A 26,116-nucleotide genomic window follows, 5' to 3' on the forward strand; every position below is an offset into this window, starting at 1 on the left:
TCAATTTGAATATTTTTATACAGCACCACTACTTTCTTAGGAAGAGAAGTATGTATGCATTTTGAAATAATCCCAGATTACGGAGAAAAAATTATTTATGAGATAAGCACTTGTTTTTAATTGTTTTGTTTATGCCACATATGTTTTTCTTTTAAAAGTTGGAGAGTTATAAAAAATACATTTACAAAATTCTTAAATGTTATGTAGTGAATATATACAAAAAAAAAAAAAAAAACTCTGTAGAAGCCTTAAGTGATTTGGATGAAGAGGATTGCACAAAGTATTATAGCGGATAATAAAGAATGAATTTAAAATTAATACTTCAAGAACGCGGGCCTTCACGGAGCTTTAGTTATGACGTCATTAGGAGAATTTCCAATCATCTTCCGCACTTGAAACTTCGGAAACGTGTAAAGTAGGGTATTAGGAACATTTACAGGAAAAAAAAATCCATTTTCGCCCAAAAATGACATTTTCTCTATAGGTCTTCAAAAATCCATCGTCCTCGGCCAGATTTGAACACGCGAACCTGGGATCCAGCGGCGTCGCTAGACATTTTCTATTTTCCTCACCCACTCCACGTCAAGGTCGTTGCGTACACATTGCGTGCGTCATATTTGTAAATATTTGCTTCCTGGAGTCTGGAGAGGGGAAAAGAGCGAGGGCGGGACGTTCGAGGCCAGCCGGCGAGCCATTCGTTTGACGTCACATGAGACGCGAGTGTTGGGCGTGGCTGGCAAGAGTTGCACAACAGCGAGAAACAGTTGAGTATGAATCCGTACTTGTACATGTTCCTGATCCCATTCATCGGAGCAGCCTTAGTCTACATATTGTGCAAGCTGTGCAGTGATAAGTACGGTGAGTCATCTGAACTTCTTAACACGTGACTTCCTTCTACAGTTGGAACATATTTCTTCTCTCCCAAAATCAACTGCCAAACCAGGTGGGAAAATACAGCAACACCAAAGCATGAACATATGAATACATTATTCGAAGTTAACCGCATGCAGATGGCCAACATTACAGATATCCAGACCAAGCTTTATGGTACAATGTTGGTACGACTGGCGTTGTACCCCCCACTCCGGAACCAACACATGAATTCAGCCTTGTGCCTCCAAATAAAAAGTATATTTTCCTCATCACTCGATATTCCATTATTTTTAATGCCCTACAAAACGGAAAATCGTTTAAAACGAACATGTTTCTTCAATTTTACTCCGACGAGAATACAGGAAGAACATTTTTGCAATTCAAACGCGAAATTTTTATTTCGTTAATCTAGTTTTAGTAGACCTACAGTTTGGCCAAAAGTTTAGGATCTAATAAGTTAATGTTTTATTTGATTTGCCTTTTTTTATAGCACGCGACGCTGAAACTTTCAACTTGTATTTTTTCTCATTCTATGGTGCGGGAATCTGTGACAGTTTAGGTTAGATTAGGCTTTTCGTATGCCTTGCGTATACAGATCTGTGACAGGTTAGGTTAGGTCAGTTTACACTTTTGGTAGGTATGTCTTGCATATACTAAGTGAAGTGTAATGTGTGTTACATGTTCATTTTGAAGTGTTCTACCTCTTTATTGCACGTGTTAAACAGGCCTAATCACTTCTAGGTTACCTATACCGATAAATTCTTTCCAGTTTTTAGCCATTTTCTAATTAATATATTTTAAAGTCAGCTGACGTCCTATATGAATTCTTCACATTCCAAACTAGGCCTACCTTCCCTCTGAAAATTAGACCATTATTCGCTTAGAAAACCCTTTGGTTTCAAAGTGTGAACGTGTTATATAATTCAAATGTGTTATATAATTAGTATATAGAATCTTCGATCTCGCTACACACCACACATGGGATTAACAAATGATTTGTGTTGCATTATTTCATGAAGAAATGAACCTGGGACATGGTATAACTTTACAAATATATGGAAAAGTAATTACAGTAAGCGTGTTTTCGTAAGATCGAGGATTGTGACAGATTAGGTTTTTTTTTTCAGACTTTCGGTATGCCTTGCATATATACACTTTTTTCGTACATAGATTTACCCTGGATCGAATAAAGGGGTGCTTTCCAGCGTAATGTAACATAATGGTGGTAGGCCTACCACTTAGTTACGTGATCATTTGTGTGAAAATGTCTGAGAAAATCATCGGTCGGTAAATAAGAAACTAAGGTATTTGAGGCGGGTTGTATGGGTTTGTAGTTTTCGTAGTGGTCACATCGTATCTTTAGAGTGGTGTGCTACAATTTTGGGGTTATTTTCAATTATTTTTTGGTAGATTTTCTCTCCCGTGTATTGTGTGTAGCAGGTTCGAAGTTTCACCGAATTGTGTTTTCCCATTGTTTTACATTAAGTTATCAATTACCGAAATTATGTATGACTTCAGGTTTTCTCGGCGTTGATTCATAATTTAAAGTTGTTGAATACTCCATGCTTTCCGCTACTGACTCTATAGCCGAAAGCTTGGAGTATTCCACAACTTTAATTCAGCTGATAGCCCATGAATCCATCATTACCGAAATTATAATTAACGAAATGTTTGAAAATGTCACGTTTGTGTTTATTTAATAATGATAATAATAATAATAATAATAATAATAATAATAATAATAATAATAATGGCTTTATTTAACCTGGCAGAGTTAAGGCCGTAAGGCCTTCTCTTACACTCAACCAGGATTAAAACTTGCTTACACAGTTGAACATAAAACTGGATCGGAATTAAGTAATTACATACTGATACAATTTAGGTACGTAATGAGATCAAAAGAGCTAGTTACATAAAATTTACCTCATAAAATAAAAATAAACATAGTGAAATACATATTAATGTTGTTAGAATCAAATACGAATCACATAAAAACAGAAGCCGATAATTCAATAAAAAAAATGTACACAGTAAAAATAAAAATAAACAGATTAGTATACATATTAGTATTAGATTACAATTAAGTAGGATTTACATAATTAAACCAGAAACCGACAATTGAATAAAATGTACACAAAAATAGATAAATAAAAAAACGCAACACAGTGGGATACATATTGGCGTTAAGTGATAAATAAACACGATTTAGATAAAAATAAGAAACAAAAAAAAATAAAAATAAATACAGTGGAACACATTCCATTTAATATTTGCAACGCGTTAGGTCTGGCAACTCATCATAAGATATTTTTCTAATTTACATTTAAAGGAAATTAAAGTTCGGCAGCCCTTGACTTCAGGCGGCAGAGAATTCCAGTGACGAGAAGTAGCAACAGTGAAAGATGAAGAATAAAGAGATGATGTGTGCAGTGGTATTTCTAGCGTGTTATCATATTGTGACCGAGTATTTAAGTTATGAAACCGAGAAAGACTGTGGAATCGGACAGATAAGTAAGAGTTATTCTACTATGTAAGGGCATAAAAGAGGAGACTTTAACATTGAAAGCGAATTTACATCACCTTCCTGAAACCACAAGGAAGTAAGTTAAAGCAACTTTCATTACCCCCAATTGTCTCTTCTTAGGACTTGTTTTATAAGGGCTTACCATTGTGGCAAGTCTGTTATTGTGATCTATTTTTTTTTGCATCTTTTTATAGACTGTTAATGTGATTACTCAGAGTAGGCCTATTTTCTTGTGTAATGGAATTTTTACTTTGAAGACAATTTTCAATAGGCCTATTTTAAGTGTTCTTGAAATTTCGTAATAGTACGAGGTAAAAGTGAAGTTTCCATAGTAGGGAAGGAAAGCGTGTCATAGGCAGTGAAATGGTAAATTGTAGGAATGCACGAGTAGGAGTCAAACGTAGATATCTGAATTTACGTTCGAACCACAATTGAAACGTTCAAGAAAATCTACAGTGTAGCAGAGAAGTGTCGGAATGACATCCGCATGTGACGGCTTCATGGGTGGATAGAAGGACTGTGAAAATTTACAGGAGAAAAGACCAACTGCGAGAGAGATATTGGTAGTGCACTTTGAGATCTGTTAAATCCAAGAATATAAAAATAGGTAGGCCTACACGGTGTCCAGCACAAAAAATAATAGATCTCCAGCACACTCTTTATACATGAAAAACATAGTTATTGAACAGATGTTCAAAATATTTCTTTTTTTCACCCACTTCAACTTTTGAAAACTTTCATAGGAAACGTTTTTATTAATTTCTATTCTTTCAATGACAAAATGTACGAAAAGGCAATGGGTGATAGGGACCACACGTAAGTCATTCATTTCGGAAAGTAGTGCATTGAGATTTTTCGAGAAAAAAAATTTAACCAAACCACATGTGAACTTACACTTCAGCTTGATTTCATTAATCAGCTCTAACAGGAAGTAGGGTCAGTGGTGTATTACTTTAAAATTTCAAATGAGAGTCCTGGTCAAATAGGGTACCATTTGATAGAGGTCTTCAAAACAAACAACTTTCATAGGAAACGTTTTCACCAATTCCTAATCTTTCAATGAGAAAACGCACGAAAAAGGTAATGCCAACAATATTGAGATACGTTACAAGACGAAAATGTAAACAAGACAATCAATTTTGACATTTTACTGAAAGACTGGACAATTCCATTAATTTTTATAAATGTTCAAACTGTCTGCCGTTCTGAGCAGCACACACCCGTACTCTTCTTCTAACACTGTCAGTGACTCGTAACACTTCGGAGTGGTCAAGTGACTGGCAGATTCGCTGTTTTATGTCATCTTATTGTGGGACAGTCTGGATAAACGATGTTTTTTTAACCGTCCCCGAAAATAGAATGAATTGTCAGGTAAAATCCGTCGGTTTCATCGCTGTATTCTTTGCACACATGAAGCGACATTCAAGAGCAATGGCGATGTCAATATCCATAATGGTCACTAATGGTCTCAAGTCACTTCTCTCTGGCTGAGAGAAATGGACAACCAGCATAGGTGGAGTGTCAATGTCTGGTGTGGCATCTTCGGACACCGAATGATTGGACCTCATTTCTTTGAAGGTGCTCTGAATAGTATCATGTATGCTGACTTCCTGAAAAACGTCCTCAACTAAGACGAGTAGTAATGTGGCTTCAGCAGGATTGTTTCCCAGCTCATTTCTCTTTGGTGGCACGTGATACAGACAATCAGGGCGATGGATTGGGAGATTCGGTTCTGTGGCATGGCCACCACTATCTCCTGACTTGTATCCTTTGGATTTCTATTCTTGGGGACGGTTAAAAAACATAGTCTATCAAGATTGTCCCACAATAAGAGATGATTCAGCGGCGTCGCTAGATATTTCTATTTTCCTCACCCACTCCACGTCAAGATCGTTGCGTACACATTGCGTGCGTTATATTTGTAAATATTGTAATCTATGCACAGTGTGCGCTATCCCAAACTATTATATTTGTAAATATTTGCTTCCTGGAGACTGGAGAGGAGAAAAGGGCGAGGGCGGGACGTTCGAGGCCAGCCGGCGAGCCATTCGTGTGACGTCACACGAGACACGAGTGTTGGACGTGGCTGGAAGAGTTACAAAACAGCGAGAAAGAGAAACAGTAGAGTATGAATCCGTACTTGTGCTTGTTGCTGATCCCATTCATCGGAGCAGGACTCTACATATTGCGCAAGTTTTGCAGTGAAAAAAATTACGGTGAGTCCTCTGAACTTTTTAACATGTGACTTCCTTCTACAATTGGAACGTATTTCTCCTCTCTCAAAATCAATTACCAAACCAGGTGGGAAAATACAGCAACACCAAAGCACAAACATACGAATACATACAATTTTTCTCCGTTCCATCACTCTTTCATCATGTGATGACGCAGAATATCTGCATGGAAATATCATATGTACTTCGGTACATCAAAATAAATACATTATTCGAAGTTAACCGCATGCAGTTGCCCAACATTACAGATATCCAGACCAAGTTTAATGGTACAATGTTGGTACGACTGGCGTTGCACCCCCACTCCGGAACCAACACATGAATTCAGCGTTGATTCAGCCTTGTGCCTCCAAATAAAAAATACACCTCGATTACACAACTTTTAACACTGTATCACTTCGGAATATTATGATAAGACTTTCCTGTGTTAAACTTCAACGTACCTCGTTTACATGTTTCGACCTATTTATGGGTCATCCTCAGAACTGGTCGTTGTTGGTCTTGGTGCCCAACGACCAGTTCTGAGGATGACCCATAAATAGGTCGAAACGTGTAAACGAGGTACGTTGAAGTTTAACACAGGAAAGTCTTATCATACATATTCCGAAGTAAAAATTACATTTAAGATTTATATACTTTCCTCATCAGTCGATATTCCATTATTTTTAATGCTCTACAAAACTCAAAATCATTTAAAACGTAGCTACAAGTTTCTTCAATTTTACTGCGACGAGAATACAAGAAGAACATTTTTGCAATTCAAACGCAATTTTTTCTTCGTTAATATAGTTTTAGCAGGCCTACAGCAGTGGCCAAAATTTTAGGATCTAATAAAGGGATAAACTCCAGAACAAGGATTGCACCCTTCCCCTCTACCCCCACCGCACCTACCTTGCAACTAGCTACTGTCCGTTACTCAGGAGAAGACGAGCGGAAAGAATGTGACCTTCTTGACTATCGCTGTAGATTATTATAAACATCGCTCAGATAAGCATCTCAGTAGCCAGGTTATTACTCGTGCAGGAAACATGAGTAACAATACGTATGGAAATTAAAGCTAAGTTGAACAGAAGGAGACCTAATGTTTCCGTTTACTGCAGTATAAATATTGCACGTGTTATACGTTATCTGTTCACATCATTTCCTCCTCAGTCCGCTCTCGTCTTCTCCTGAGTCACCGACAGTACTTTCCTAGCAGACTCCTCTGTCTCTCTCGCGTTCTCACGCTTCATCTCGCTCCATTCGAGACACGCGCCACCTTGATCTGCCTTTTCTATTGCACGCGACGCTGAAACTTTCAACTTGTATTTTTTCTCATTTCTATGGTGCGGGAATCTGTGACAGTTTAGGTTATATTAGGCTTTTCGTATGCCTTGCGTATACATATCTGTGACAGGTTAGGTTAGATTAGTTTAAGCTTTTGCTATGTCTTGCATATAGGCTACATCTGTGACAGGTTAGGTTAGGTTAGGTTAGTTTACACGTTTGGTAGTTATGCCTTGCATATACTAAGTGAAGTGAAATATGTTCATTTTGAAGTGTTATACCTCTTTGTTTCACGTGTTAAATAGGTCTAATTAATTTTAGGTTACCTATACCGATCAATTCTTTCCAATTTTTAGCCATTTTATAATTAATAAGTTTTCAAGTCAGCTGACGTCCTATATGAATTCTTCACTTTCCAAACTACCTTCCTTCTGAAAATTAGACCATTTTCCACTTAAAAACCCTTTGATTTCAAAGTGTGAACGTGTAAACCAATTCAAATTATTATATAATCAGTATATAGAATCTTCGATCTCGCTACACACCACACACGGGGTTAAGGAATGATTTGTGTTGCATTATTTCATGAAGAAATGAAACTGAGACATGGTGTGTGTGTGTGTGTGTGTGTGTGTGTGTGTGTGTGTGTGTGTGTGTGTATGTGTATGTGTGTGTGTGTGTGTGTGTGTGTGTGTGTGTATATATATGTACCTACCATATCTATTAATAATAATAATAATAATAATAATAATAATAATAATAATAATAATAATGGATATTTTATTTGCAGAATCTGTCACTCGTATATTTCAAACAGAAAAGAAATAACTGAACATATCATCTAATTTAATCGAAGAAATTTCTTCAGTCAAAGTTGACTTTAGTTTGAGACTTTATACAACACAAAATTCCAAGTTTAGCTAGAACGAGGATCAATTTAACCTCTGATCTAAGATTAAATGGTTTATACAATCGTCCCTTAAACACTTGTAGTATGAACTTGCGGTAATTTGAAATGGGTAGACGATCTACTGAAATAGAATACCGTTATTGTACATACGTACATACATACATGCCCATGGGTAGGTCTTTCACTGCAAACCCAGCATTCTCCAATCTTTCCTATTTTCTGCCTTCCTTTTAGTCTCCGCTTATGATTCATATACCTTAATGTCGTCTATCATCTGATATCGTCTTCTGCCCCGAACTCTTCTCCCGTTCACCATTCCTTCCAATGCATCCTTCAGTAGGCAGTCTCTTCTCAGCCAGTGACCCAGCCAATTCCTTTTTCTCTTTCTGATCAGTTCCAGCATCATTCACCCACTCTTTCCAACACAACTTTATTTATTATTCTGTCTGTCCACTTCAGAGTACGATATACCTTTTCGGTACACTGTGATTTCAGTAAATTTGTTATGAAATCAATATTATGAATTCATTATTACAGAATTGCAATAACGTACCGGTAGTGAATTTTTTATTAGCATCAGAACAAAAACATAGATCAACCCTTCAAAAAAATACGCGTATTTTACGCACCCCAATTTTTCTGTGGTCGAAGGAGTAAAAAGTGCGCACAAATACGGTATATTGTTTCCCAAATACTATATAGGTATATGGAATAAAATTGCTGTCAGTAATTTTTTTCCTTCGTTATCTTTGTATTATTTCTTTTTTCCCCATCGAATTTTAAGTGTGCGTCTTATATCCGAGTGCGGCTTATTTTCCGACCAATACGGTAAAGTTTCTTCATAAAAATTAAAAATAGAAAAATTACAAACATTGTTTCATATTTTTTATTCATTCTGTACATAAATCACCTTTTAAATACCGATTGTCATAAATAAAAATATTTATCTCCTTGGTTGAGTAAAAAGTAGGTATATGATTTCACTTCCTATATATATCTTCTAAAATTGTATTCCGAAATGCGTTAAGATATGAGCAGGGGCAGATATTTATGAAGATAAATTTTATCATTTGTGTTTTTTAATATTGGTGTCGACGGAGATTCTTGGAGATTGATTTGTACTCTTGGCGCAGATTATTGGAAATTTTGTAATACAATTCTTTTGGAATTGAAGTATTAACTCAGTATGAATATTACTTTTCAAATAATTAACATTAAAGGTTGATTGGATTCTGTTAAAGATGCGGTATGGCCAATAGACAATATTTGTTGGAATGAGACTGTATTTAACACACATTCATTAAAAACGAAAAAATAAATAAATAAATAAAAATAAAACTTGCAGTTCTCAAATTAACACTTTCAAATTATTAGTGAAATGTTAAATTCTCCGTCTTTTGAGTTCACTAATGTAATTACCACACCTGGAATACCATGTAATGTAGCCTATTTGGATATTTAACAAATTCAAGAAAAAAAATCAGAAAAAACTCAGAATATGATATTCGCTTTAAAACGACGCAATAGTAATAATTAGCGAATGTGTTCACTTTTCGCTATTAGAAGTCTATTTCGCGATTTGTCGCGATTGTTTTATCCGCATATTATTAATCAATATCACTTAACTTGTAAAGATTAGTAAGAAATCTATTGTATAAGCTATTATGTCGTGATTTTCGCGATCTCCATAAATACCCGGCCCTGAGTATGAGGAAGTATACGTCATCTCTGTGACATCAATTTGTGTGTGTTATTGTTAGCTTAAGATTCAAATTTGTATAGTGTCATGATGAAATGTCGCAGGACTCTCGCCTGTGCAGGAGAACTATCCCAGGTCCGATGAAGCGGCGAGGCAGCCGTACGTGATCACCACGTCCACGAGGCAAGTGTTCCAGCCTTCGGACCCCAGACAAGGCAAGTGCAGAGTGGCAGTTGTCTCGTATCTCCTCAGTCATTTGTTCTTTTACGACCTCTTTGGAGAGTAAGACAACGTTAATTTTTAGCATTCCAAGAGGATCCATTTTCATCGAAGTGGCTATTCAAACGCTCCACATACTAGTATTACGTAACTGATTCACTAGACCATGTCATAGCTCATGACCAAAGCTCGGAACTTGGGGACTTGTGTGTCGTGTGCATGAGTAAGGTTGCAGGTACAAAAACGTACACAAAGCTCACGCTGCAAGTGCTCAGGGACAGTCGTATGTACTAAGAAAGTGATCACATCTAATTACAGGAAGACAAACGAGGGAACTGTGTCGTGTCGAAGCCAATGACATTCAGAGAATTACAGGTAAACGGTCTGTTTGAGGAATTAGAAAATATGTGTTATTCGAACGAGTATTGTAGACGTTTGAAAATACATTTTTTAAACTTTAGGTACAGAATTTCGTGGAGAAATTCGGAGGAAATACATTATTTTCTTCGAATGGAGAGTTTATATTTTGTAAGTTGTGCCACACAAACTAGGGGCTGGAAACCGGCATTCATTGAAAGACATTGCAGTCTCTTAAATTGGTGGAAAATTTGCCCATAGCCAAGGATCAAGTAGCAGAGGAACCTACCCTAAAAGTGACACACAAATTGAAAACTATTTTCGACAAAAATTTAGGATATACTTATCTTTCTCAGATACGAGATCAGCTAGCAACTGCTGAAAATCGAACAGGAAACAGTGACAGTGAAAACATTCAGTATTTTAAGTTTGCTCCCGTCACTTCATGCGACGTGGAATTAGGTTTTCCTCGTTTCAAATCATGTTTAACTAACAGGCGAAGAAGTTATGGGTTTTAAAATATTCGAATGTACGTATTCATACACTGTAATAAAATGTACAGAGAAAAACAGTAAATTTGATATATTTCTCATGTTTATTTTTATTATGTATGTATATATATATATGCTATAAATTTACGTGTTTAAACCTACCATAATCTACTATCAATATGTTTTTCCAGACAGAAACCAGTTTCCTAGCAGACCAGACAGTACCTCCGTGCTGGAAGAGGGAGTTTGTTGACATTGAAGTCCGGTTGCTTAGCCACATGCAAAGACACAAGTCCCGAAGTTCCGTGCTTTGCTCATGACATAAGCGGTCATTGAAACATTTACATAGAGTTTAAAAATTTTCCCTAAAAGAGATGCTTTTAAAATCATTTTCTTATTTCATCGTAATATGATCTCTCTCTTTCCGTAGTTTTCTTATTGCCTAGAATATCGGTCTTACTAATAAAAACTCTATCTACAGACATTTAACTATCTTATACAATGATAGCTCGTTTATAAGTCGTGTGTAAATACCTTACTAATAATCACTACGTATATCGTGTATAACAATATAACTGTTACACAGCTACATCATAGTTTCGTCATTACTTCATTACGAAAGGTAATAAAATATCTGAGGTTCTCTATTGCATCCGGTAGAGCGCTCTAGTGTGCCTTGTTATGTATTGGTGTGCAGAAAACCCGGAATACTGCTTCAAATCTCACATTATGTTCAGAAAATTGACATCTAGTGCTAGAAGAATAATGGGACTCATACTTCAGTCATTTCATTAATGTATCAATCTAATCCACATATTATATCGTCGGTTTCTTGGTAAAAGTGACCAAGTCCAAAATGCAAAATTGTAGGGAAAAGGTATTTAAAAGTTTAATGATCAGTCAAAAGATAACTGTACTTCTTTAGATGTTAGTAATAAGTTATTTTGAAGGTAAATGTGCTATATTACTAGTTTTTAATATAAAATTATGTCTCAAATTTCCATAATACTTGGAAGCCTTGGAATGTGACTTGGTCACTTTTACCAAGAAACCGACGATATGTACTTGGAACTGAAAGATAACATTGAATTAGAAATTACAAGAATTTCTTTGAAGAATTGAGTACAGTGAACGATAACATATTTACTCGATATTCCACATGTTTGGGTCGTCATTTTCATCTTCTATTATAGGGTAAGTGTCTTATAGTTTAATTGCGCTGTCACAGTACTAACACTGACGGTCGAAACCGCAGTCCTCGCCGAGGATCCGCGAGCCGATACATCGGTAAACCAAACCGATAACAACTCCCCTTATCACCGCACGAAGTTAAGGCATGAACTATATGCATAGTGGCAAAAGTACTAGAGGCTAGCTTATGTACAGTAGGCTGTATTATGGTAGATGTATTTTAATGCCATAACTATTCAAGAATAATTTTAATTTTAACGTTTATTTTCACAGGTGAACAGCCGCCAAGGACAAGACCAGCACAAGACATTCTCTATGTGGACCTGCCAGTTGCTGTCTCTAGCACACAAGTCAATTCCCGAGGTATGCTGTAGTTGAAAGGTTCGATGATATTATGATTATTATAATGGTGATAGTAGCAACGAACACGACAATTCTGCTACGTAAAAACCATATTGTCCCGGCTGTAGAGTAACGGTTAATATGCCTGACCGTGAAATGAGCGGGCCCGTGTTCAAATCTTGGTTGGGACAAGTTACCTAGTTGAATTTTCCTCCAGAGGTTTCCCTCAACTCACTAATAGCAAATGCTGGGTAACTTTCGGCGTTGGACCCTGGACTCATTTCGCTGGTAGCCTATTATCGCCTTCTTTTCATTCAGACGCTAGATAACCACAGCAGTTAATAAAGCCTTGTTTATTCTGCTTGTTAATGATCATTTCATTTAAGTTGTCTGCCTTTAATTTTGGTCACAGCCTCAGGTTCTTGCAATAAACCATGTCTCCTTCCTCCATGTTCCATCGATTATTAGACTCTTCGTGCTCCAAAATTTTTGCTTCAGAATTTTGCCTGCAAGATTTTAAGATTTATTTAACTTCTGGTGATATTTCAAGTTTTACATAGTGTCAAGTAACCTTTTTATTCTTACTTAACTCTTGCTAATAATTTAAATCCTATCCAATCCCTGGCGCGAACAGCTCATAAAGGGCCAAAGCCGACTAGCCTCACGTCCATACGCCTTAACAGAGGTGGACGATCATCAAACCAGTACGGAGGTATCGTGTGATGAGCACGATGATCCCATCCAGCCGTTATAGCTGGATTTTAAAACCGAATTTCGCTATCTACAGTACCTAACCAAATTTATCACGGTACTGGGTGGGCATCGGTTCCATACACTGGCCGAAATTTCATGAGAAAATTCCTTCCTCATGAGGACTCGAACCCTCGCGTATTCCGCCTAGGCATGATGGCTAGAGATAATTTCTCACTTAGACTCTTTTTAGAAACAAAGCTGAGAAACAGATGGAAGTATTAAGAAACATCAGTTTGCCGTCAAACTTGAGAAAATCCCATTTTTCCCGTTCGGGATACTCTGCTACCGTAGCAATCACTCAGTAAAATGGCCACATTTTGAAGCTATGAAATCCTTTGTCTTTTAGGATAATTATTATGTAGGTATTATCGATATGTTTTCCAGTGGCGTAGCATGAAATTTTGAGCAGGGGAAGCTAATTCAAGTTATCTTTCATGCAATATGAGAAAATGTATTACAAAAATACAGTCTTAAAATAAATAGTAGTCAATGTCAAGTCAGCAGTCGAAGATTGGTTGGAACCTCGTTAGTAACACCAATGAGCCATGACCTCAAATGGTGCGTAGTAAAATATGATTTCACGGTTTACACATCAAATTGACACGTATAGTATAACACTAGCTCACTCCCTGTCATAGAGGAATCAACAATATTAACGGTCAATAGATACAGTACGTAAGTAAGCGTCTGTCTTTTGGTTGTGTCCTTCATTGACAGCAAGGGGTCGGTCATTTGTTTTTTAGATCACACTTTTGTTCGTAAGTCAATCTTGATAATAGAATTGTCCTAAAAATTCAAGTAAATTGGTGTCAGGAACTGTTATTTCACTCATTATTTATTACATCAGCCCCAATGCACACTAACACTTCAACTGAACACATCTGACGAAAAGGGATAACTCGGAAACTACTTATTTTCAATGTCAAAGCTAGCTTCCTGCGAGCCTTGCGATCAGGGTAGTTTAGTTAGAAAGGGATGGAAAATCTGCGGGTGGGTTACACAGAAGAATGAGTGTAAGAAACCAGTCTGCTTGGAAGCTGGTGTGTGGAGGCTTCTTGTTTACTGCTGCATCACAAATCATCCTGAACTGCCGCATCACAATATTTAACGCGTAAATATAAATTCTATTAAAATTAATAAATAATTTTGTCCATAGACTGCAGGTTTACTATGAAATTATTATTAACTGGGGAAGCTGAGCTTTTTAGCTTACATTGACGCTAAGTCACTGGTGTTTTCTCTCTTTCTAATTGTGTATTCATTAACACAGCAATTTGGTATGCACCCGGTAGGATTAACGAATATAGCACTATATCTCGAGCGTCTGTGGCTCAACTAGTGCGTTGGTCTTCCATACAGGCAGCCCGGCTTCGATTGTCGGTCAGGTCGTTATACAATTTGTGATGGATAAAGCAGATATTGCATATTTTTTTTTTTCGCGGTATTCTCGTTTCCGTCTATCATTCCACCAATACTCTCCACTTCACCTACTTCCCCTCTTTCATTATCATCACTGTTTCTTTCCCCAATTTCGGGTTTGCGACCGAAGCAGACTTGGCTGCGGGCCACCAACGAACTTGAACACCGTGGTAAATGGTTATTAGTTGCTGGTGGTAGTGCTATTCTTATGGGCTCTCCCCTAAGCTCATGGCACCTCGTGGAGCTGGGGTTGAGGGACCGCTGTGGTACCTAGATGGAAAGGTAAAGGAATTGTGGAGGCGGGGACGACGCGTGGAGGAACCTGTAGAGCAGAAGGGCAATCTATGGAGTAAATCGACGCATTTGGGTGGAGCCTATGACAAGCGAATGGGCGGAGCCTATCAGTGCAGGAGTGTATTACGGGCTGCATCGGCTCACGGCCACTAAGGGGTAAGATGCGCGTGACAGAAGGTGATAGGTAGAGGTGGCATTTCAGACGCTTGTCTTCAATCAATGCTTTCCCCTAGTGCGGTCATCGAATTGGCCCCCTCCACTTGCACAAAGGACATGTTTCAGTTCCTATACTCTACAGATTCCAGAAACGGAGTAAAGGATATGCACATCATTCCATCTCGGTTAGCACAATGGGCCCATCCAAGCGGTCTACGTGTGAGAGCAGTCCCACCTCCATGCCTCTCCCTTTAAGGAGGACTAATATGTCACTAACACAACTATGAATATTTTACTTCCAGCGGCCATGGGCGGCAGGAGAGGGACGTCATCTGCAGACGACAATGCACGAGTTTCGAGACAGCACCCGCCTGCCATAGCAGAATCGCCTCCACGTAAGTAAGCCAGTCTATGGTGCTGGACTTGTTATATCTGGCTACTCCAGAGGTAACTGGTGATAACAAAGTGAATGAAATTTAAGTTTTCCTTGTAATAAAACTGTGATTAGAAAAAGAAAAAAGTTCTGAGTTTCAGCCGTACATTTGTATGTTTAATATCTTTAACGTTTTAGATATCAGACTATAGTGGACTTGTTTTATTTCTTTATAATAAGAACGCTTACCTCCACAGCTGTGTTACGAGTTTCCCTCAGTCTACTCGCCTCACGCTGTTAACGCTAAGATAAAGGCCCGAGATAATAAGATAGCAAAAGTTAATAATTAGATTCAACCAGTTCCTGCTGAGTCTGGCAGTTGGTATGACTGAGAATGAAAATGGATATATATCTATTCATTGTACACTACATAGTAGATTTCTCGTGTACTAACTCCGTCCAACAAGTGTAAAGAAGGTTTTCAGAAGATTTTCCAGGCATCAGGATTTCTCGTCGTCCTACAGTGCATAATTTTGTTCAAAAAATTACATAGACTGAAATTGTAAAGACAAAAAGCGTTGGAGAATATGTTTTACTCAGAAGTAGGGTTGCCGGATTTGTTTTAATAAAAAATAAAGGAAGAATTTCACAAAAAAAGAAGATGTATGCAAATTGCCTGGAGATATATTTGCATATAATTTTATTGATTCTTTATTGTTTAAGACAGACCTGCAGAACTGTAGCTCTCAGGAGCGACTGCTTTCCTCCCCTTTCTTACCCCACCCACATTTTCTACCTGTGCGGTCATGGAGTTCTAGTTACGCTCGGCTGCGTCAACATTCATTCTCGCGGCGGAAGTCGATCATCCCCAATAGAAGTGGAGTGAGGCTGACATCATATTTCCCCTACTTGCGAGTTCTGCAGGCCTGGTTTAAGATATTAGGACATTAGCATTTTAAACTCTGTTTCAGACATTTAATATTATAAAATACATTTACAGAACCTGTATGTTGGCATACATACAGGATGAACCTTAAGTAATGTCATTAATATCAGAGGGTTATTCTTTGAGTTATTTCAAACAAAAAAGTTCAATACAATTTGACAAGTGTTTGCTTCATTTTCGAGATAAAAACTGTTTTATATGAAACATTTCATAGCGTGTTTGGAAAAGTCATTGATTTAATTCCCAACATGCTCAGTCAATTTAAGAGGTCAGTGCATTATGATGATAAATGATTGAAAGAATTGTGGTGTTGTCCTTAAGTGTGCAGAAATTTGATCCGAACAAATGTAACTTTTCGTTCTGCAAAGGAATTTTACAATCGCTTTCAATACGATTCAACCTGACAAACAATTTATTCTTTTGCCCTCTGTGCACTGTTTTCTTGGAATCTGTAGAAACTGAGCCTCTCAGACGAAGGAAACAAACTGATTCAGGGTATTAGATGCAGTAAATGGTCCCACCAACCCTTTCGGCAGACTGATTCTTTTAGGGCTGGTTTGTAGGTATGCATTCACAAATAATTTACTGTTCTCCAACCAGGAGATTAACCGTGAAAGGAATGTGCTTACTATTGCGTCATCTATTGGAGCGAAGTAGATAGATAACCTTAGTTTAAAAAACATGCGTTCTCCTGCATATGTTATTTCCTCTATGGAGGGATTAAAAGACCAGGGGCCGTATTCATAGACATTTTTGGCGCGGGTTTCCGGTGGATGATCAGCGTTTTTCGTATTCATGAACCAGTGTTAGCGATAGGATATGATTTGAATTCTGTACAAGTAACCAGTCGATAGCCGGGGCTAGCTTAGTACGCTCGTAGCGCGTGCTGCGAAATGTCTATGAATAGCACCCCAGGAGATTAACCGTGATCTAATTTTGTAACTAGGGTAGTATAAGTATGTGTGTATAAGTGTTATCGTTTGTGCTTTGAGAATTAGCCAATGGAGATGAGTGTACCCACGTGTGTGACCTTATAACATCAACATTCATTCCCAACATTACCCCGCTGCGTCTCATTCCCCTGAGTCCTGGTTGGAGTACAGTAAATGTATGTATGTGGAGTGAGATTCTCAATAGAGATCCCCGTTACGCAAAACATTGTTTAATTTTTTGTAACAAGTGCTACATTTGAGCCGTTCAGAGCAAAAATGGTGTAAGTCAAAATTGGGTAATGACGTTTAAAGTAAAAATTCTGTAAAATACAGCGGAAAGTAGCAATTAATATGTCCTTCATGCTATCCACTGACTACTAATAGTTTAAATAAATTGAATATTAATTGCTACTTTGCGCTGTATTTTACAGAATGTTTACTTTAACCCTCTTATTCATTTTTGACTTTCACCACTTCTGCTTTCAACGGCTCATTTATAAAATAGCTTTCATTTTATATTGTTAATATATTCGAAATTTGTACTGACTATTTAATATACTACATAGTAGCAGAAAATATCCAAGAAATTAAAAAAAAAAAAAGGTCAAATAAGGCATTAGCCTTTAAAATAGGCAACGAAAGCTAAAATAGGTGAAAAAGAAAGAAGAAAAACTGGCTCTACTGTCCCAAAAAGTGCGGAAACATGTTTTTCTCTATTAAATTCTTTCGTATAACTACGCAGTTAAAAAAGCATTTCTCCAAGTTTCGGGCTCTAATTATTACGTATTATTATCATTATTATTATTATTATTATTATTATTATTATTATTATTATAGCAATGTGAATTGTTGCATTTATAATCCACAGCATATCCAAATGAAGACCCGCCTCCATACTGGGCCACGCTGCAGAATGAAGTTCAGAGGCTGCTCGTGGAGACAAGGACGGCGAACCAGCCGCTGGAGAGCGCCTCGAGATAACGTAAGATCACGTGACTGGAAGACTACAACCAGCTCCGGTAAGGCAACAACATGTGAGTGAAGCACTGCACTGAAAGAAAGACACTGCCTTACTCCTTCTGTCCTTTCTTCCATTTCTGATATTTCTTCTTGTTCCACTTCTGCTTTATTTTTCTCTTGTTCCGTTTCCCTCTGCTATTCATTTACATAGGCCTACTCGTTTTTTTTATCTTTATGTGATGTATTAGATAGAGGCCGTAATACTGCCCTATGTTTTAAAAATAGTTTTTAGAGGACGTTCCTTTTTCTGTTTCCTTCACATTATTTTCAGTCTTCCTGTATTTATAAGTTTCAAATATTCATTTCGTTTGATTTTGAACTTCCCCCCTCAACGAGATACATGAAACAAAAGTCACTTGCCAAATGGGGGAAAAAATATTATTTTGGCCGAGCGAGGTGGCTCAGTGGTAACGCACTGGACTCGCATATGGGAGGTCGTGGGTTCAAAATCTATATTCGGCCAATCTGACTGGGGTTTTTCATGGTTTCCCTCAGTCACAAAGCCAAATGTCGGACTGAAATTTACATATGATTCATCATCTCCTTAATCACAATTATCATAATCATTAATTAAAATCAGTTAATATATGAAGAATCCACTGCAAGAATGATGGCTGTCATTTGGAACACATTTTTCAGGAGAAGCAATTGAAAGTTTGAAATGCTTAGCGCTCAAAGCTAAACTGTGATTTTCCGATCATTACTGGACAATGACTATCAGTGTTAATGCCATATAACTCTCTATGTACATTCTATATGTCTTAAGCTATGCATTGACAGTCTTGGTTCATTTTCGACAAGAAAGTGACATCCATCATTCTTGCAGTGGACTCTTCATATACAGTATCTTCGAAATGATCAATATTGACAAAACAAATCTCTCGTGTCTGATGATCTTGGTACATATCACAACATAAATAAATTATTCACATGGTTTAGAGATGCATTCGAAGGTGAAATCAAACGTAATTTCTTGGCAATTGATTTATCATTAAATTACTTAGTTAATTTTAGACATACGTTTTATCTAAATGGTACCAAGATAAACAAGACATTTAATATTATGTAACAAAGAGAGACAGTAGAGACAGAGGAATTTAAAAGAAGAATGTGTCAGTAGTAGCTATAGTCTGCATGTGAAAAGGAAGATGGATAAACAGTGACTGCATGTGCAATCACTTTCGCATGATGATGATGATGATCATCATCATCATCATCATCATCAGTGCATTTGCAAGTAGTAAGTTAATGTATCATTTGAGCTGGATTCCTGTTTTCATAGACTCCTTCAATTCCATTATGTCTGTTGACGAAGGTTATAGGTACATATGTTGAAATAGCTTGGGACATATAACAGCCTTTCAATTACTTTATTATTTGAATATTTATCAGAAGTCTCTTCTTCTGTTTGTATTCATTCATTCATACGTTCATTCATTCTTGGGTTCATTCATTCATGTGTTCATTTACTCACTCATTCACTTAGTTACTTAGCTCTTACTTAGTTATTCATTCATTTCATTCATTCACTTAGTTACTTTGTTACTTAACTACTTACTTAGTTACCTACGTACTTAGTTACTTTTTCATTCATGCATTCATTCACTTAGTTACATTGTTACTTAGCTGCTTAGTTACTTATTCATTTATGCATTCATTCACTCACTTATTATTTAGTTACTTGGCTACTTAGTTGGTCCCTACTTACGTAGCCTACTTATTTACTCATGCAATTATTCACTCCCTCATTTACTTTGCTACTTAGCTACTTAGTTAGGCCCTAGTTACGTACTTAGTTACTTATTCATTCATGCATTCATTCACTTACTTTGTTACTTAACTACTTAGTTACTTATTCATTTATGCATTCATTCACTCATTTATTACTTAGCTACTTAATTAGTCCCTACTTACATAGTTTACTTAGTTACTTATTCATTCATGCATTCATTCACTTAGTTACTTTGTTACTTATTCATTTATGCATTCTTTCACTCACTTATTATTGGGTTATTTTACGACGCTGTATTAACATCTAGGTTATTTAGCGTCTGAATGATATGAAGGTGATAATGCCGGTGAAATAAGTCCGGGGTTCAGCACCGAAAGTTACCCAGCATTTGCTCGTATTCTCACTTATTATTTAGTTACTTAGCTACTTAGTTCCTACTTACATAGTCTACTTAGTTACTTATTCATTCATGCATTCATTAACTTAGTTACTTTGTTACTTATTCATTTATGCATTCATTCACTCACTTATTATTTAGTTACTTAGCTACTTAGTTGGTCCCTACTTACGTAGCCTACTTAGTTATTTATTCATTCATGCATTCATTCACTCCCTCATTTACTTTGTTACTTAACTACTTAATTAGGCCCTAGTTACGTACTTAGTTACTTATTCATTCATGCATTCATTCACTTAGTTACTTTGTTACTTAGTTACTTACGTACTTATTTACTTATTCATTTATGCATTCATTCACTCACTTATTACTTAGCTACTTAGTCCTTACTTACGTAGCCTACTTAGTTACTTATTCATTCACTTAGTGACTTTGTTACTTAGCTACTCAGTTACTTATTCATTTATGCATTCATTCACTCACTTATTAGTTCGTTACTTAGCTACTTAGTCGCTACTTAGTCTCTACTTACGTAGCCTACTTAGTTATTTATTCATTCATGCATTCATTCACTTAATCATTTACTTTGTTACTTATCTACTTAGTTAGGCCCTAGTTACGTACTTAGTTACTTATTTATGCATTCATTCACTTACTCATTCACTTAGTTACTTTGTTACTTAGCTACTTGCTTAGGCCCTACTTACGTACTTAGTTACTTATTCATTCATTCTCCCATTCTGAACGTAATCCATTTGTGTACTACTTTTCATTTATTCGTCGTTTATTTAATTTATTACACATTTATTATTTACATATATGAAGTTTTTTTGTGTGGCCTACATTTAATCACTTTCTCTCACTCTAACAAATAATGTTGTTCAGCTTTCAGTACTTAACAAGATATTCTGCGCTGTGAAGATGAGAACAGCTTTGGTGTTATTTTGCTGTTCCATAAGGGACCACGTCGTGCCTACAATAAAACCGTTTGCTCTCGCTTTCCCTGTCCAGCAGAGGGTGAGAGAAAGGAAAACGTCCCCCTGCAAGATTTCATATCGTCAATGAGTGCTATTACTGACATGAAAATTAAGACTGCAGAGTTGGAATGTGTTAGCTCTCCGAGGAAATCAGTGTGACAAACAGGGAGTGAGTACGAGAGTGATTGCCTCGCGGCACTATGATTTTTCATTTAATTTTAACTTTCTCAGTTCCGTAGCTTTGAGACACCGCTAACAATAACGAGATGGTGGACGACAGTAGCGGAAATGGATGATTCCAACACAGTCTGTCCACTTGAACGCTATTGTTAAGACACTATATTAATTTTCTTAAGAATATTTCCTTGCGATTGTTAGTTTAACGGATTATTACAATGAAATCTTGTTTTGTTGAGCAACCAATTCTTATTCCGATCAAGTGAAAATTTTTCTCAAATACCACTCAGAGTGTGAGTGAAGGTTAGGGCCTAATCGGATATAGATCGTCCTGTATTGCTTATTTTTATCCCAATTAATAATAGCAAATTTTGCGAAATTCCATGATGGAATGATGGAAATCTTAGGCATACAAACAGTAATTTTGACAGGAATAAAATAATAAGGGCCATAGCGAACACTTCATTAGAAAAGAAGGAAACGTATTTTATAAAAAAGGTGAAATTTTTCTTTTGAAACACTTAAAATGTTTACAGTCACTCGTTGTAATGTATAGACACACGTGAAGCAAGTAGTCAGTGTAAATAATTTTGTTTTTACTGTGATCTATTGTATTATTGTAATTTCCACCATTTATTTATATATTTATTTATAGATGTGTACATACATAGGCTGTGTCCAGTTAGGCCTACGACGTTCACGTGTAAAACAAGTAGGCTATTCATAATTAATTTCTATAATCTGGCATTAGAGACAGTAATAGGCCTACATGGATACAAAAACAACTAACAAACATTTCTAAATGAACAAAAGTTGAAACATAAGAGCCGAAATATTATATATATATATATATATATATATATATATATATATATATATATATGTATATTTCAATATTAACTTATTTTTAATTGTGAATATTCCTTCTAATAAATTATCATATTATTTACATCTAAATTAATTTCGCTTTGATAGAATATATCTATTTGTTTTAAACAGTGCAATTTAAATATTCAAAACTCTGTAAATAGACGAAAAATAATGAGCATTGACTTTTACTTTTTAGATGAAAAATATATTGTTAAACAAAATAGTAGGCCTATCTAGAATCTAGATGCGTTTTACTTATTGTGAGAACAATCTGTTGTCCATAAGATTGCTTTAAATAAATATTTTGTTTGATATTAAGTACACATGAGCAGTGGCGGTTCGTGAACTTGTGGATTGGGGACGCTGCAGTAGATTTTGGTATATACAAATTTCACTTCAATCTTCTCCGCAAGGGAAAGTTGAGAAAAATTAATATTTTGTAATTCACATACACTCATGCTTGCACATTTGCACTGGTTAAGTTACGGTACTAAAATGTCACACTAAAGCAACACTCGGATATACTGGTGGTCAACAATTTTCTAAATCTGGAAAGAGGTCTCTTTAGTATTTTACATGCTATATCAAAAGGATTCTACTCGCGCAAACATTTTGAGTTAAGGAGGCTGGATATATAATAATAAGGCAAAAGAGGATATTAATTTCGTTATATTAACTCGATAAGATTCTACAACAATAAGTATGTGAAGAGAAAATAAAAATGTTGTCATTAAGTTTCAAGGGAATAGAGAATCCATTTGACGCAGCATTACAATAGCTGTGTGGGAGGGGAGGAAATATCTTCCCTTGTAGCCTGGCTCTGCAAGCCACTGCAGCGAAATATGGGTTTTAAACAGCGGCAGTTTCCCTTTGCTTCCCTTCACCTCTCTACCCCCTGACCTAGCAAGACACACTCTGTATGAGTTGTCCCACCCTGAAGATCCCAGGACGACTTTGAATGCAGTGTCAATTCCAATACAGTCGACGCGCAAAAAGATTATGCATCAGATAATAGTACATATTCCCGGCCAGATGAAATATAAAGCAATTTACTTACGAAAAGCTATAAAAAAATTATTCTACAAATTAAAATTAAAATTATTTTTATTTTATTGACAAAACAGGGAGTGCTGCAGCTCCGCAGCTCTTATGGGAGAGCCTCCCCTGCACATGCGTAAAGTCCGGATTTCTAAGCACAATCAAACAGTAAAATAAGCAAGCAAATAAGCACGAAAAATAGTGAAAATAAGCACCAAAATAAGCAAAAACGAATACACGGAAACAGTAAAATAAGCACGAAAAATGGTGAAAATAAGCACCAAAATAAGCAAAAACGAATACACGGAAATACGATAAATTATTTGTTTCGTAGAACTCTTACCAAATTGAATGTTGCAGTATACAAGGAAGGTCATCCTGAGATTTTCCTGTGTGAAGCTCCTGCGTTGTCAGTGAAGAATGATTTGTACAGTGAAAATGTTTTTTCGACGTCGCATTACGTCACAGGCACATGTGAAAAAGCACTACAGTTCTTTTTCGATAAATTCCTCTTCAATATCTGTTTCTTCACCAGAAGATTTTTAGAAATTTGACACAGTGTTTCGTAACCGGAATATTTCTGTAATATCTGACTGAGTTCGTCGAACGCAATTTTTGCAACCCCATGTGTTTCTGAAGATAATGTTACCGAAGTTTCGTCTATCGGAGAAAGTGAATGTTACAAGGAATTATTTCGAGCTTCCAACTGCTTTAAAATTTCGGGTATTTTGGAGAAACGGTTATGGATGTACTGAATCTTTTCTTGAATGCCGTTCTTAGCAAAATATTCGTGGGCTGTGGCAATGCTGACTGCATCTTCTGCATTTAGGGAATTCAAAATATTTTTCAGTCCACTGAAATGTTCCGCGTAGTATGACACAGCCTGTAACCAGGTACCCCATCGAGTTAGACTGGCTGAGGGGGTAAAGACAAATTTGGAAGTTCACGAAATTTTTGAATTCTAATCGGTGACTTTATAAACACTTTCTTCACGCTGAAAACAAGAAGATCCACGTCTTTATACTGCCTAGTCGCAGAAGCTAGGCGGGGAATCCCAAGGTTCTCTCCTAATTAGAACTACACAGTACTTCACAACATCCTGGGTCATACCCTAGCATTGCTTTCTTACGCATTCCACTGAAGTTAACTTTTATTAGCCAATAAAAAAGGGAATCAATGATAAATGATGGCTAGGAGTGGAATATGCACTCTTAAAATTACAGTTTTGAATAAAATATGCTGTTTTAATTAAAAATCGTAAAATAAGTAAGCAAAAACGTTTTCCTGCGAAATAAGCATTTATAATCACTAACAAACATAGTTAAAACTGCTTATCTAGGTGTGTCTTACGAAGTATAACCTTTCTGCTTACCTTTAAAAGTGTGGAAAAGAATATGCATTTTGCTTAGAAATCCAGGCTTTATCCATGACAGTATATTTGGTACGTGAGTAGCATTCTCATTGTTCAGTTTCTATACTGCCCTATACGAATAAGCAGAAGTAAACACATGAAACGGAGCGGGGAGACGACAGAGTCCTCCTTTGCAAGCCACGCTAGTATGATCCATGTGCATCTAACTTGTACTCAAAGTAGCCAAACGCAGGACACTAGGTATCAGTAATCAGGCTCCTCTGAAGGCGTGAAGGCATTGTAATATAAACTGTAATCCTATTTCGCTTTACTATTGATTTATGGGTATCAAATTGTAATAATTACTTTAATAATCTGTACCATAGATATTTTAAATCGGTGACCATGGCTTTCCTATCTCAAACTACCGGTTCAAGATCAATCTGCTCCCGGTGGAAACATTTCTTTGTTGTTCATTAATATCTTGTATGAACGTTTCCTTCTTATTGCAATTGTTCACTATACCAGTTCTCCGCAAGGGACTATTCTTAATATAGTGTCGAAATATTGGTTCGCTAAGAGGTCAAGGAAATAACCACATAGCGGCAGCTCACTTATTGTACACCAAACGCTCTACAAGATTACATTAACCACAAAACTACACCAACTACTTGAAGCGCTAATGTATACATTCGTTCACTCGTTCGTTGACAGCCCATACGTATGTACAATCAGTGACTTGACCTCACCCCGACCAATAATATTTGCAGTAATTTGACAAAACTAACGGTTAAGACCGTAGAAGAATGACATGCAATTTAAAATCACCAATTTTTGAGACATTAGTGAATGGTAAGGAGATAATACAGCTACAAGTCTTGTTTCATGTAACTGCAGCTACAAGTCTGGCTTCAGATAATTGTAGCTACAAGTCTGGCTTCAGATAATTGTAGCTACAAGTCTGGTTTCATATAATTGTAGCTACAAGTCTGGCTTCAGATAATTTTATTGTAGCCACAAGTCTGGCTTCAGATAATTGTAGCTACAAGTCTGGCTTCAGATAATTGTAGCTACAAGTCTGTTTTCATATAATTGCAGCTACAAGTCTGGCTTCAGATAATTTTATTGTAGCCATAAGCCTGGCTTCAGATAATTGCAGCTAAACGTCTGGCTTTTGATAATTGCAGCTACAAGTCTGGCTTCAGATAATTGCAGCTACAAGTCTGGCTTTAGATAACTGTAGCTACAAGTCTGGTTTCATATAATTGCAGCTACAGATAATTTTATTGTAGCCCCAAGTCTGGCTTTAGATAATTGTAGCTACAAGTCTGGCTTCAGTTAATTGTAGCTACAAGTCTGGCTTCAGTTAATTGTAGCTACAAGTCTGGTTTCATATAATTGCAGCTACAAGTCTGGCTTCATATAATTGCAGCTAAAAGTCTGATTTTATAGAATTGCAGCTACAAGCCTGGTTTCATATAATTGCAGCTTCAAGTCTGGTTTCAGATTGAAGCTGTAAGTCTGGTTTCAAATAATTGTAATATTGAATTGCGGCCTCCTCGTTCTCCCGATCAT

General features: G+C 36.6%; 1 protein-coding gene across 1 annotated transcript; it reads left to right on the forward strand.

The window, feature by feature from the left end:
• Positions 1-724: 724 nt before the first annotated feature.
• LOC138699653 (uncharacterized) lies at positions 725-25,040 on the forward strand. The gene is made up of 6 exons (XM_069825695.1): positions 725-858; positions 9,611-9,721; positions 12,038-12,127; positions 15,031-15,123; positions 17,848-17,998; positions 21,014-25,040. Exons 1-5 carry the CDS (start codon positions 771-773, stop codon positions 17,958-17,960), a joined length of 495 nt encoding a protein of 164 aa, XP_069681796.1. The 5' UTR covers positions 725-770; the 3' UTR covers positions 17,961-17,998; positions 21,014-25,040.
• Positions 25,041-26,116: the final 1,076 nt, after the last annotated feature.

Source organism: Periplaneta americana, chromosome 5, assembly GCF_040183065.1.
Source record: "Periplaneta americana isolate PAMFEO1 chromosome 5, P.americana_PAMFEO1_priV1, whole genome shotgun sequence".
NCBI classification, from domain to species: Eukaryota; Metazoa; Arthropoda; class Insecta; order Blattodea; family Blattidae; genus Periplaneta; species Periplaneta americana.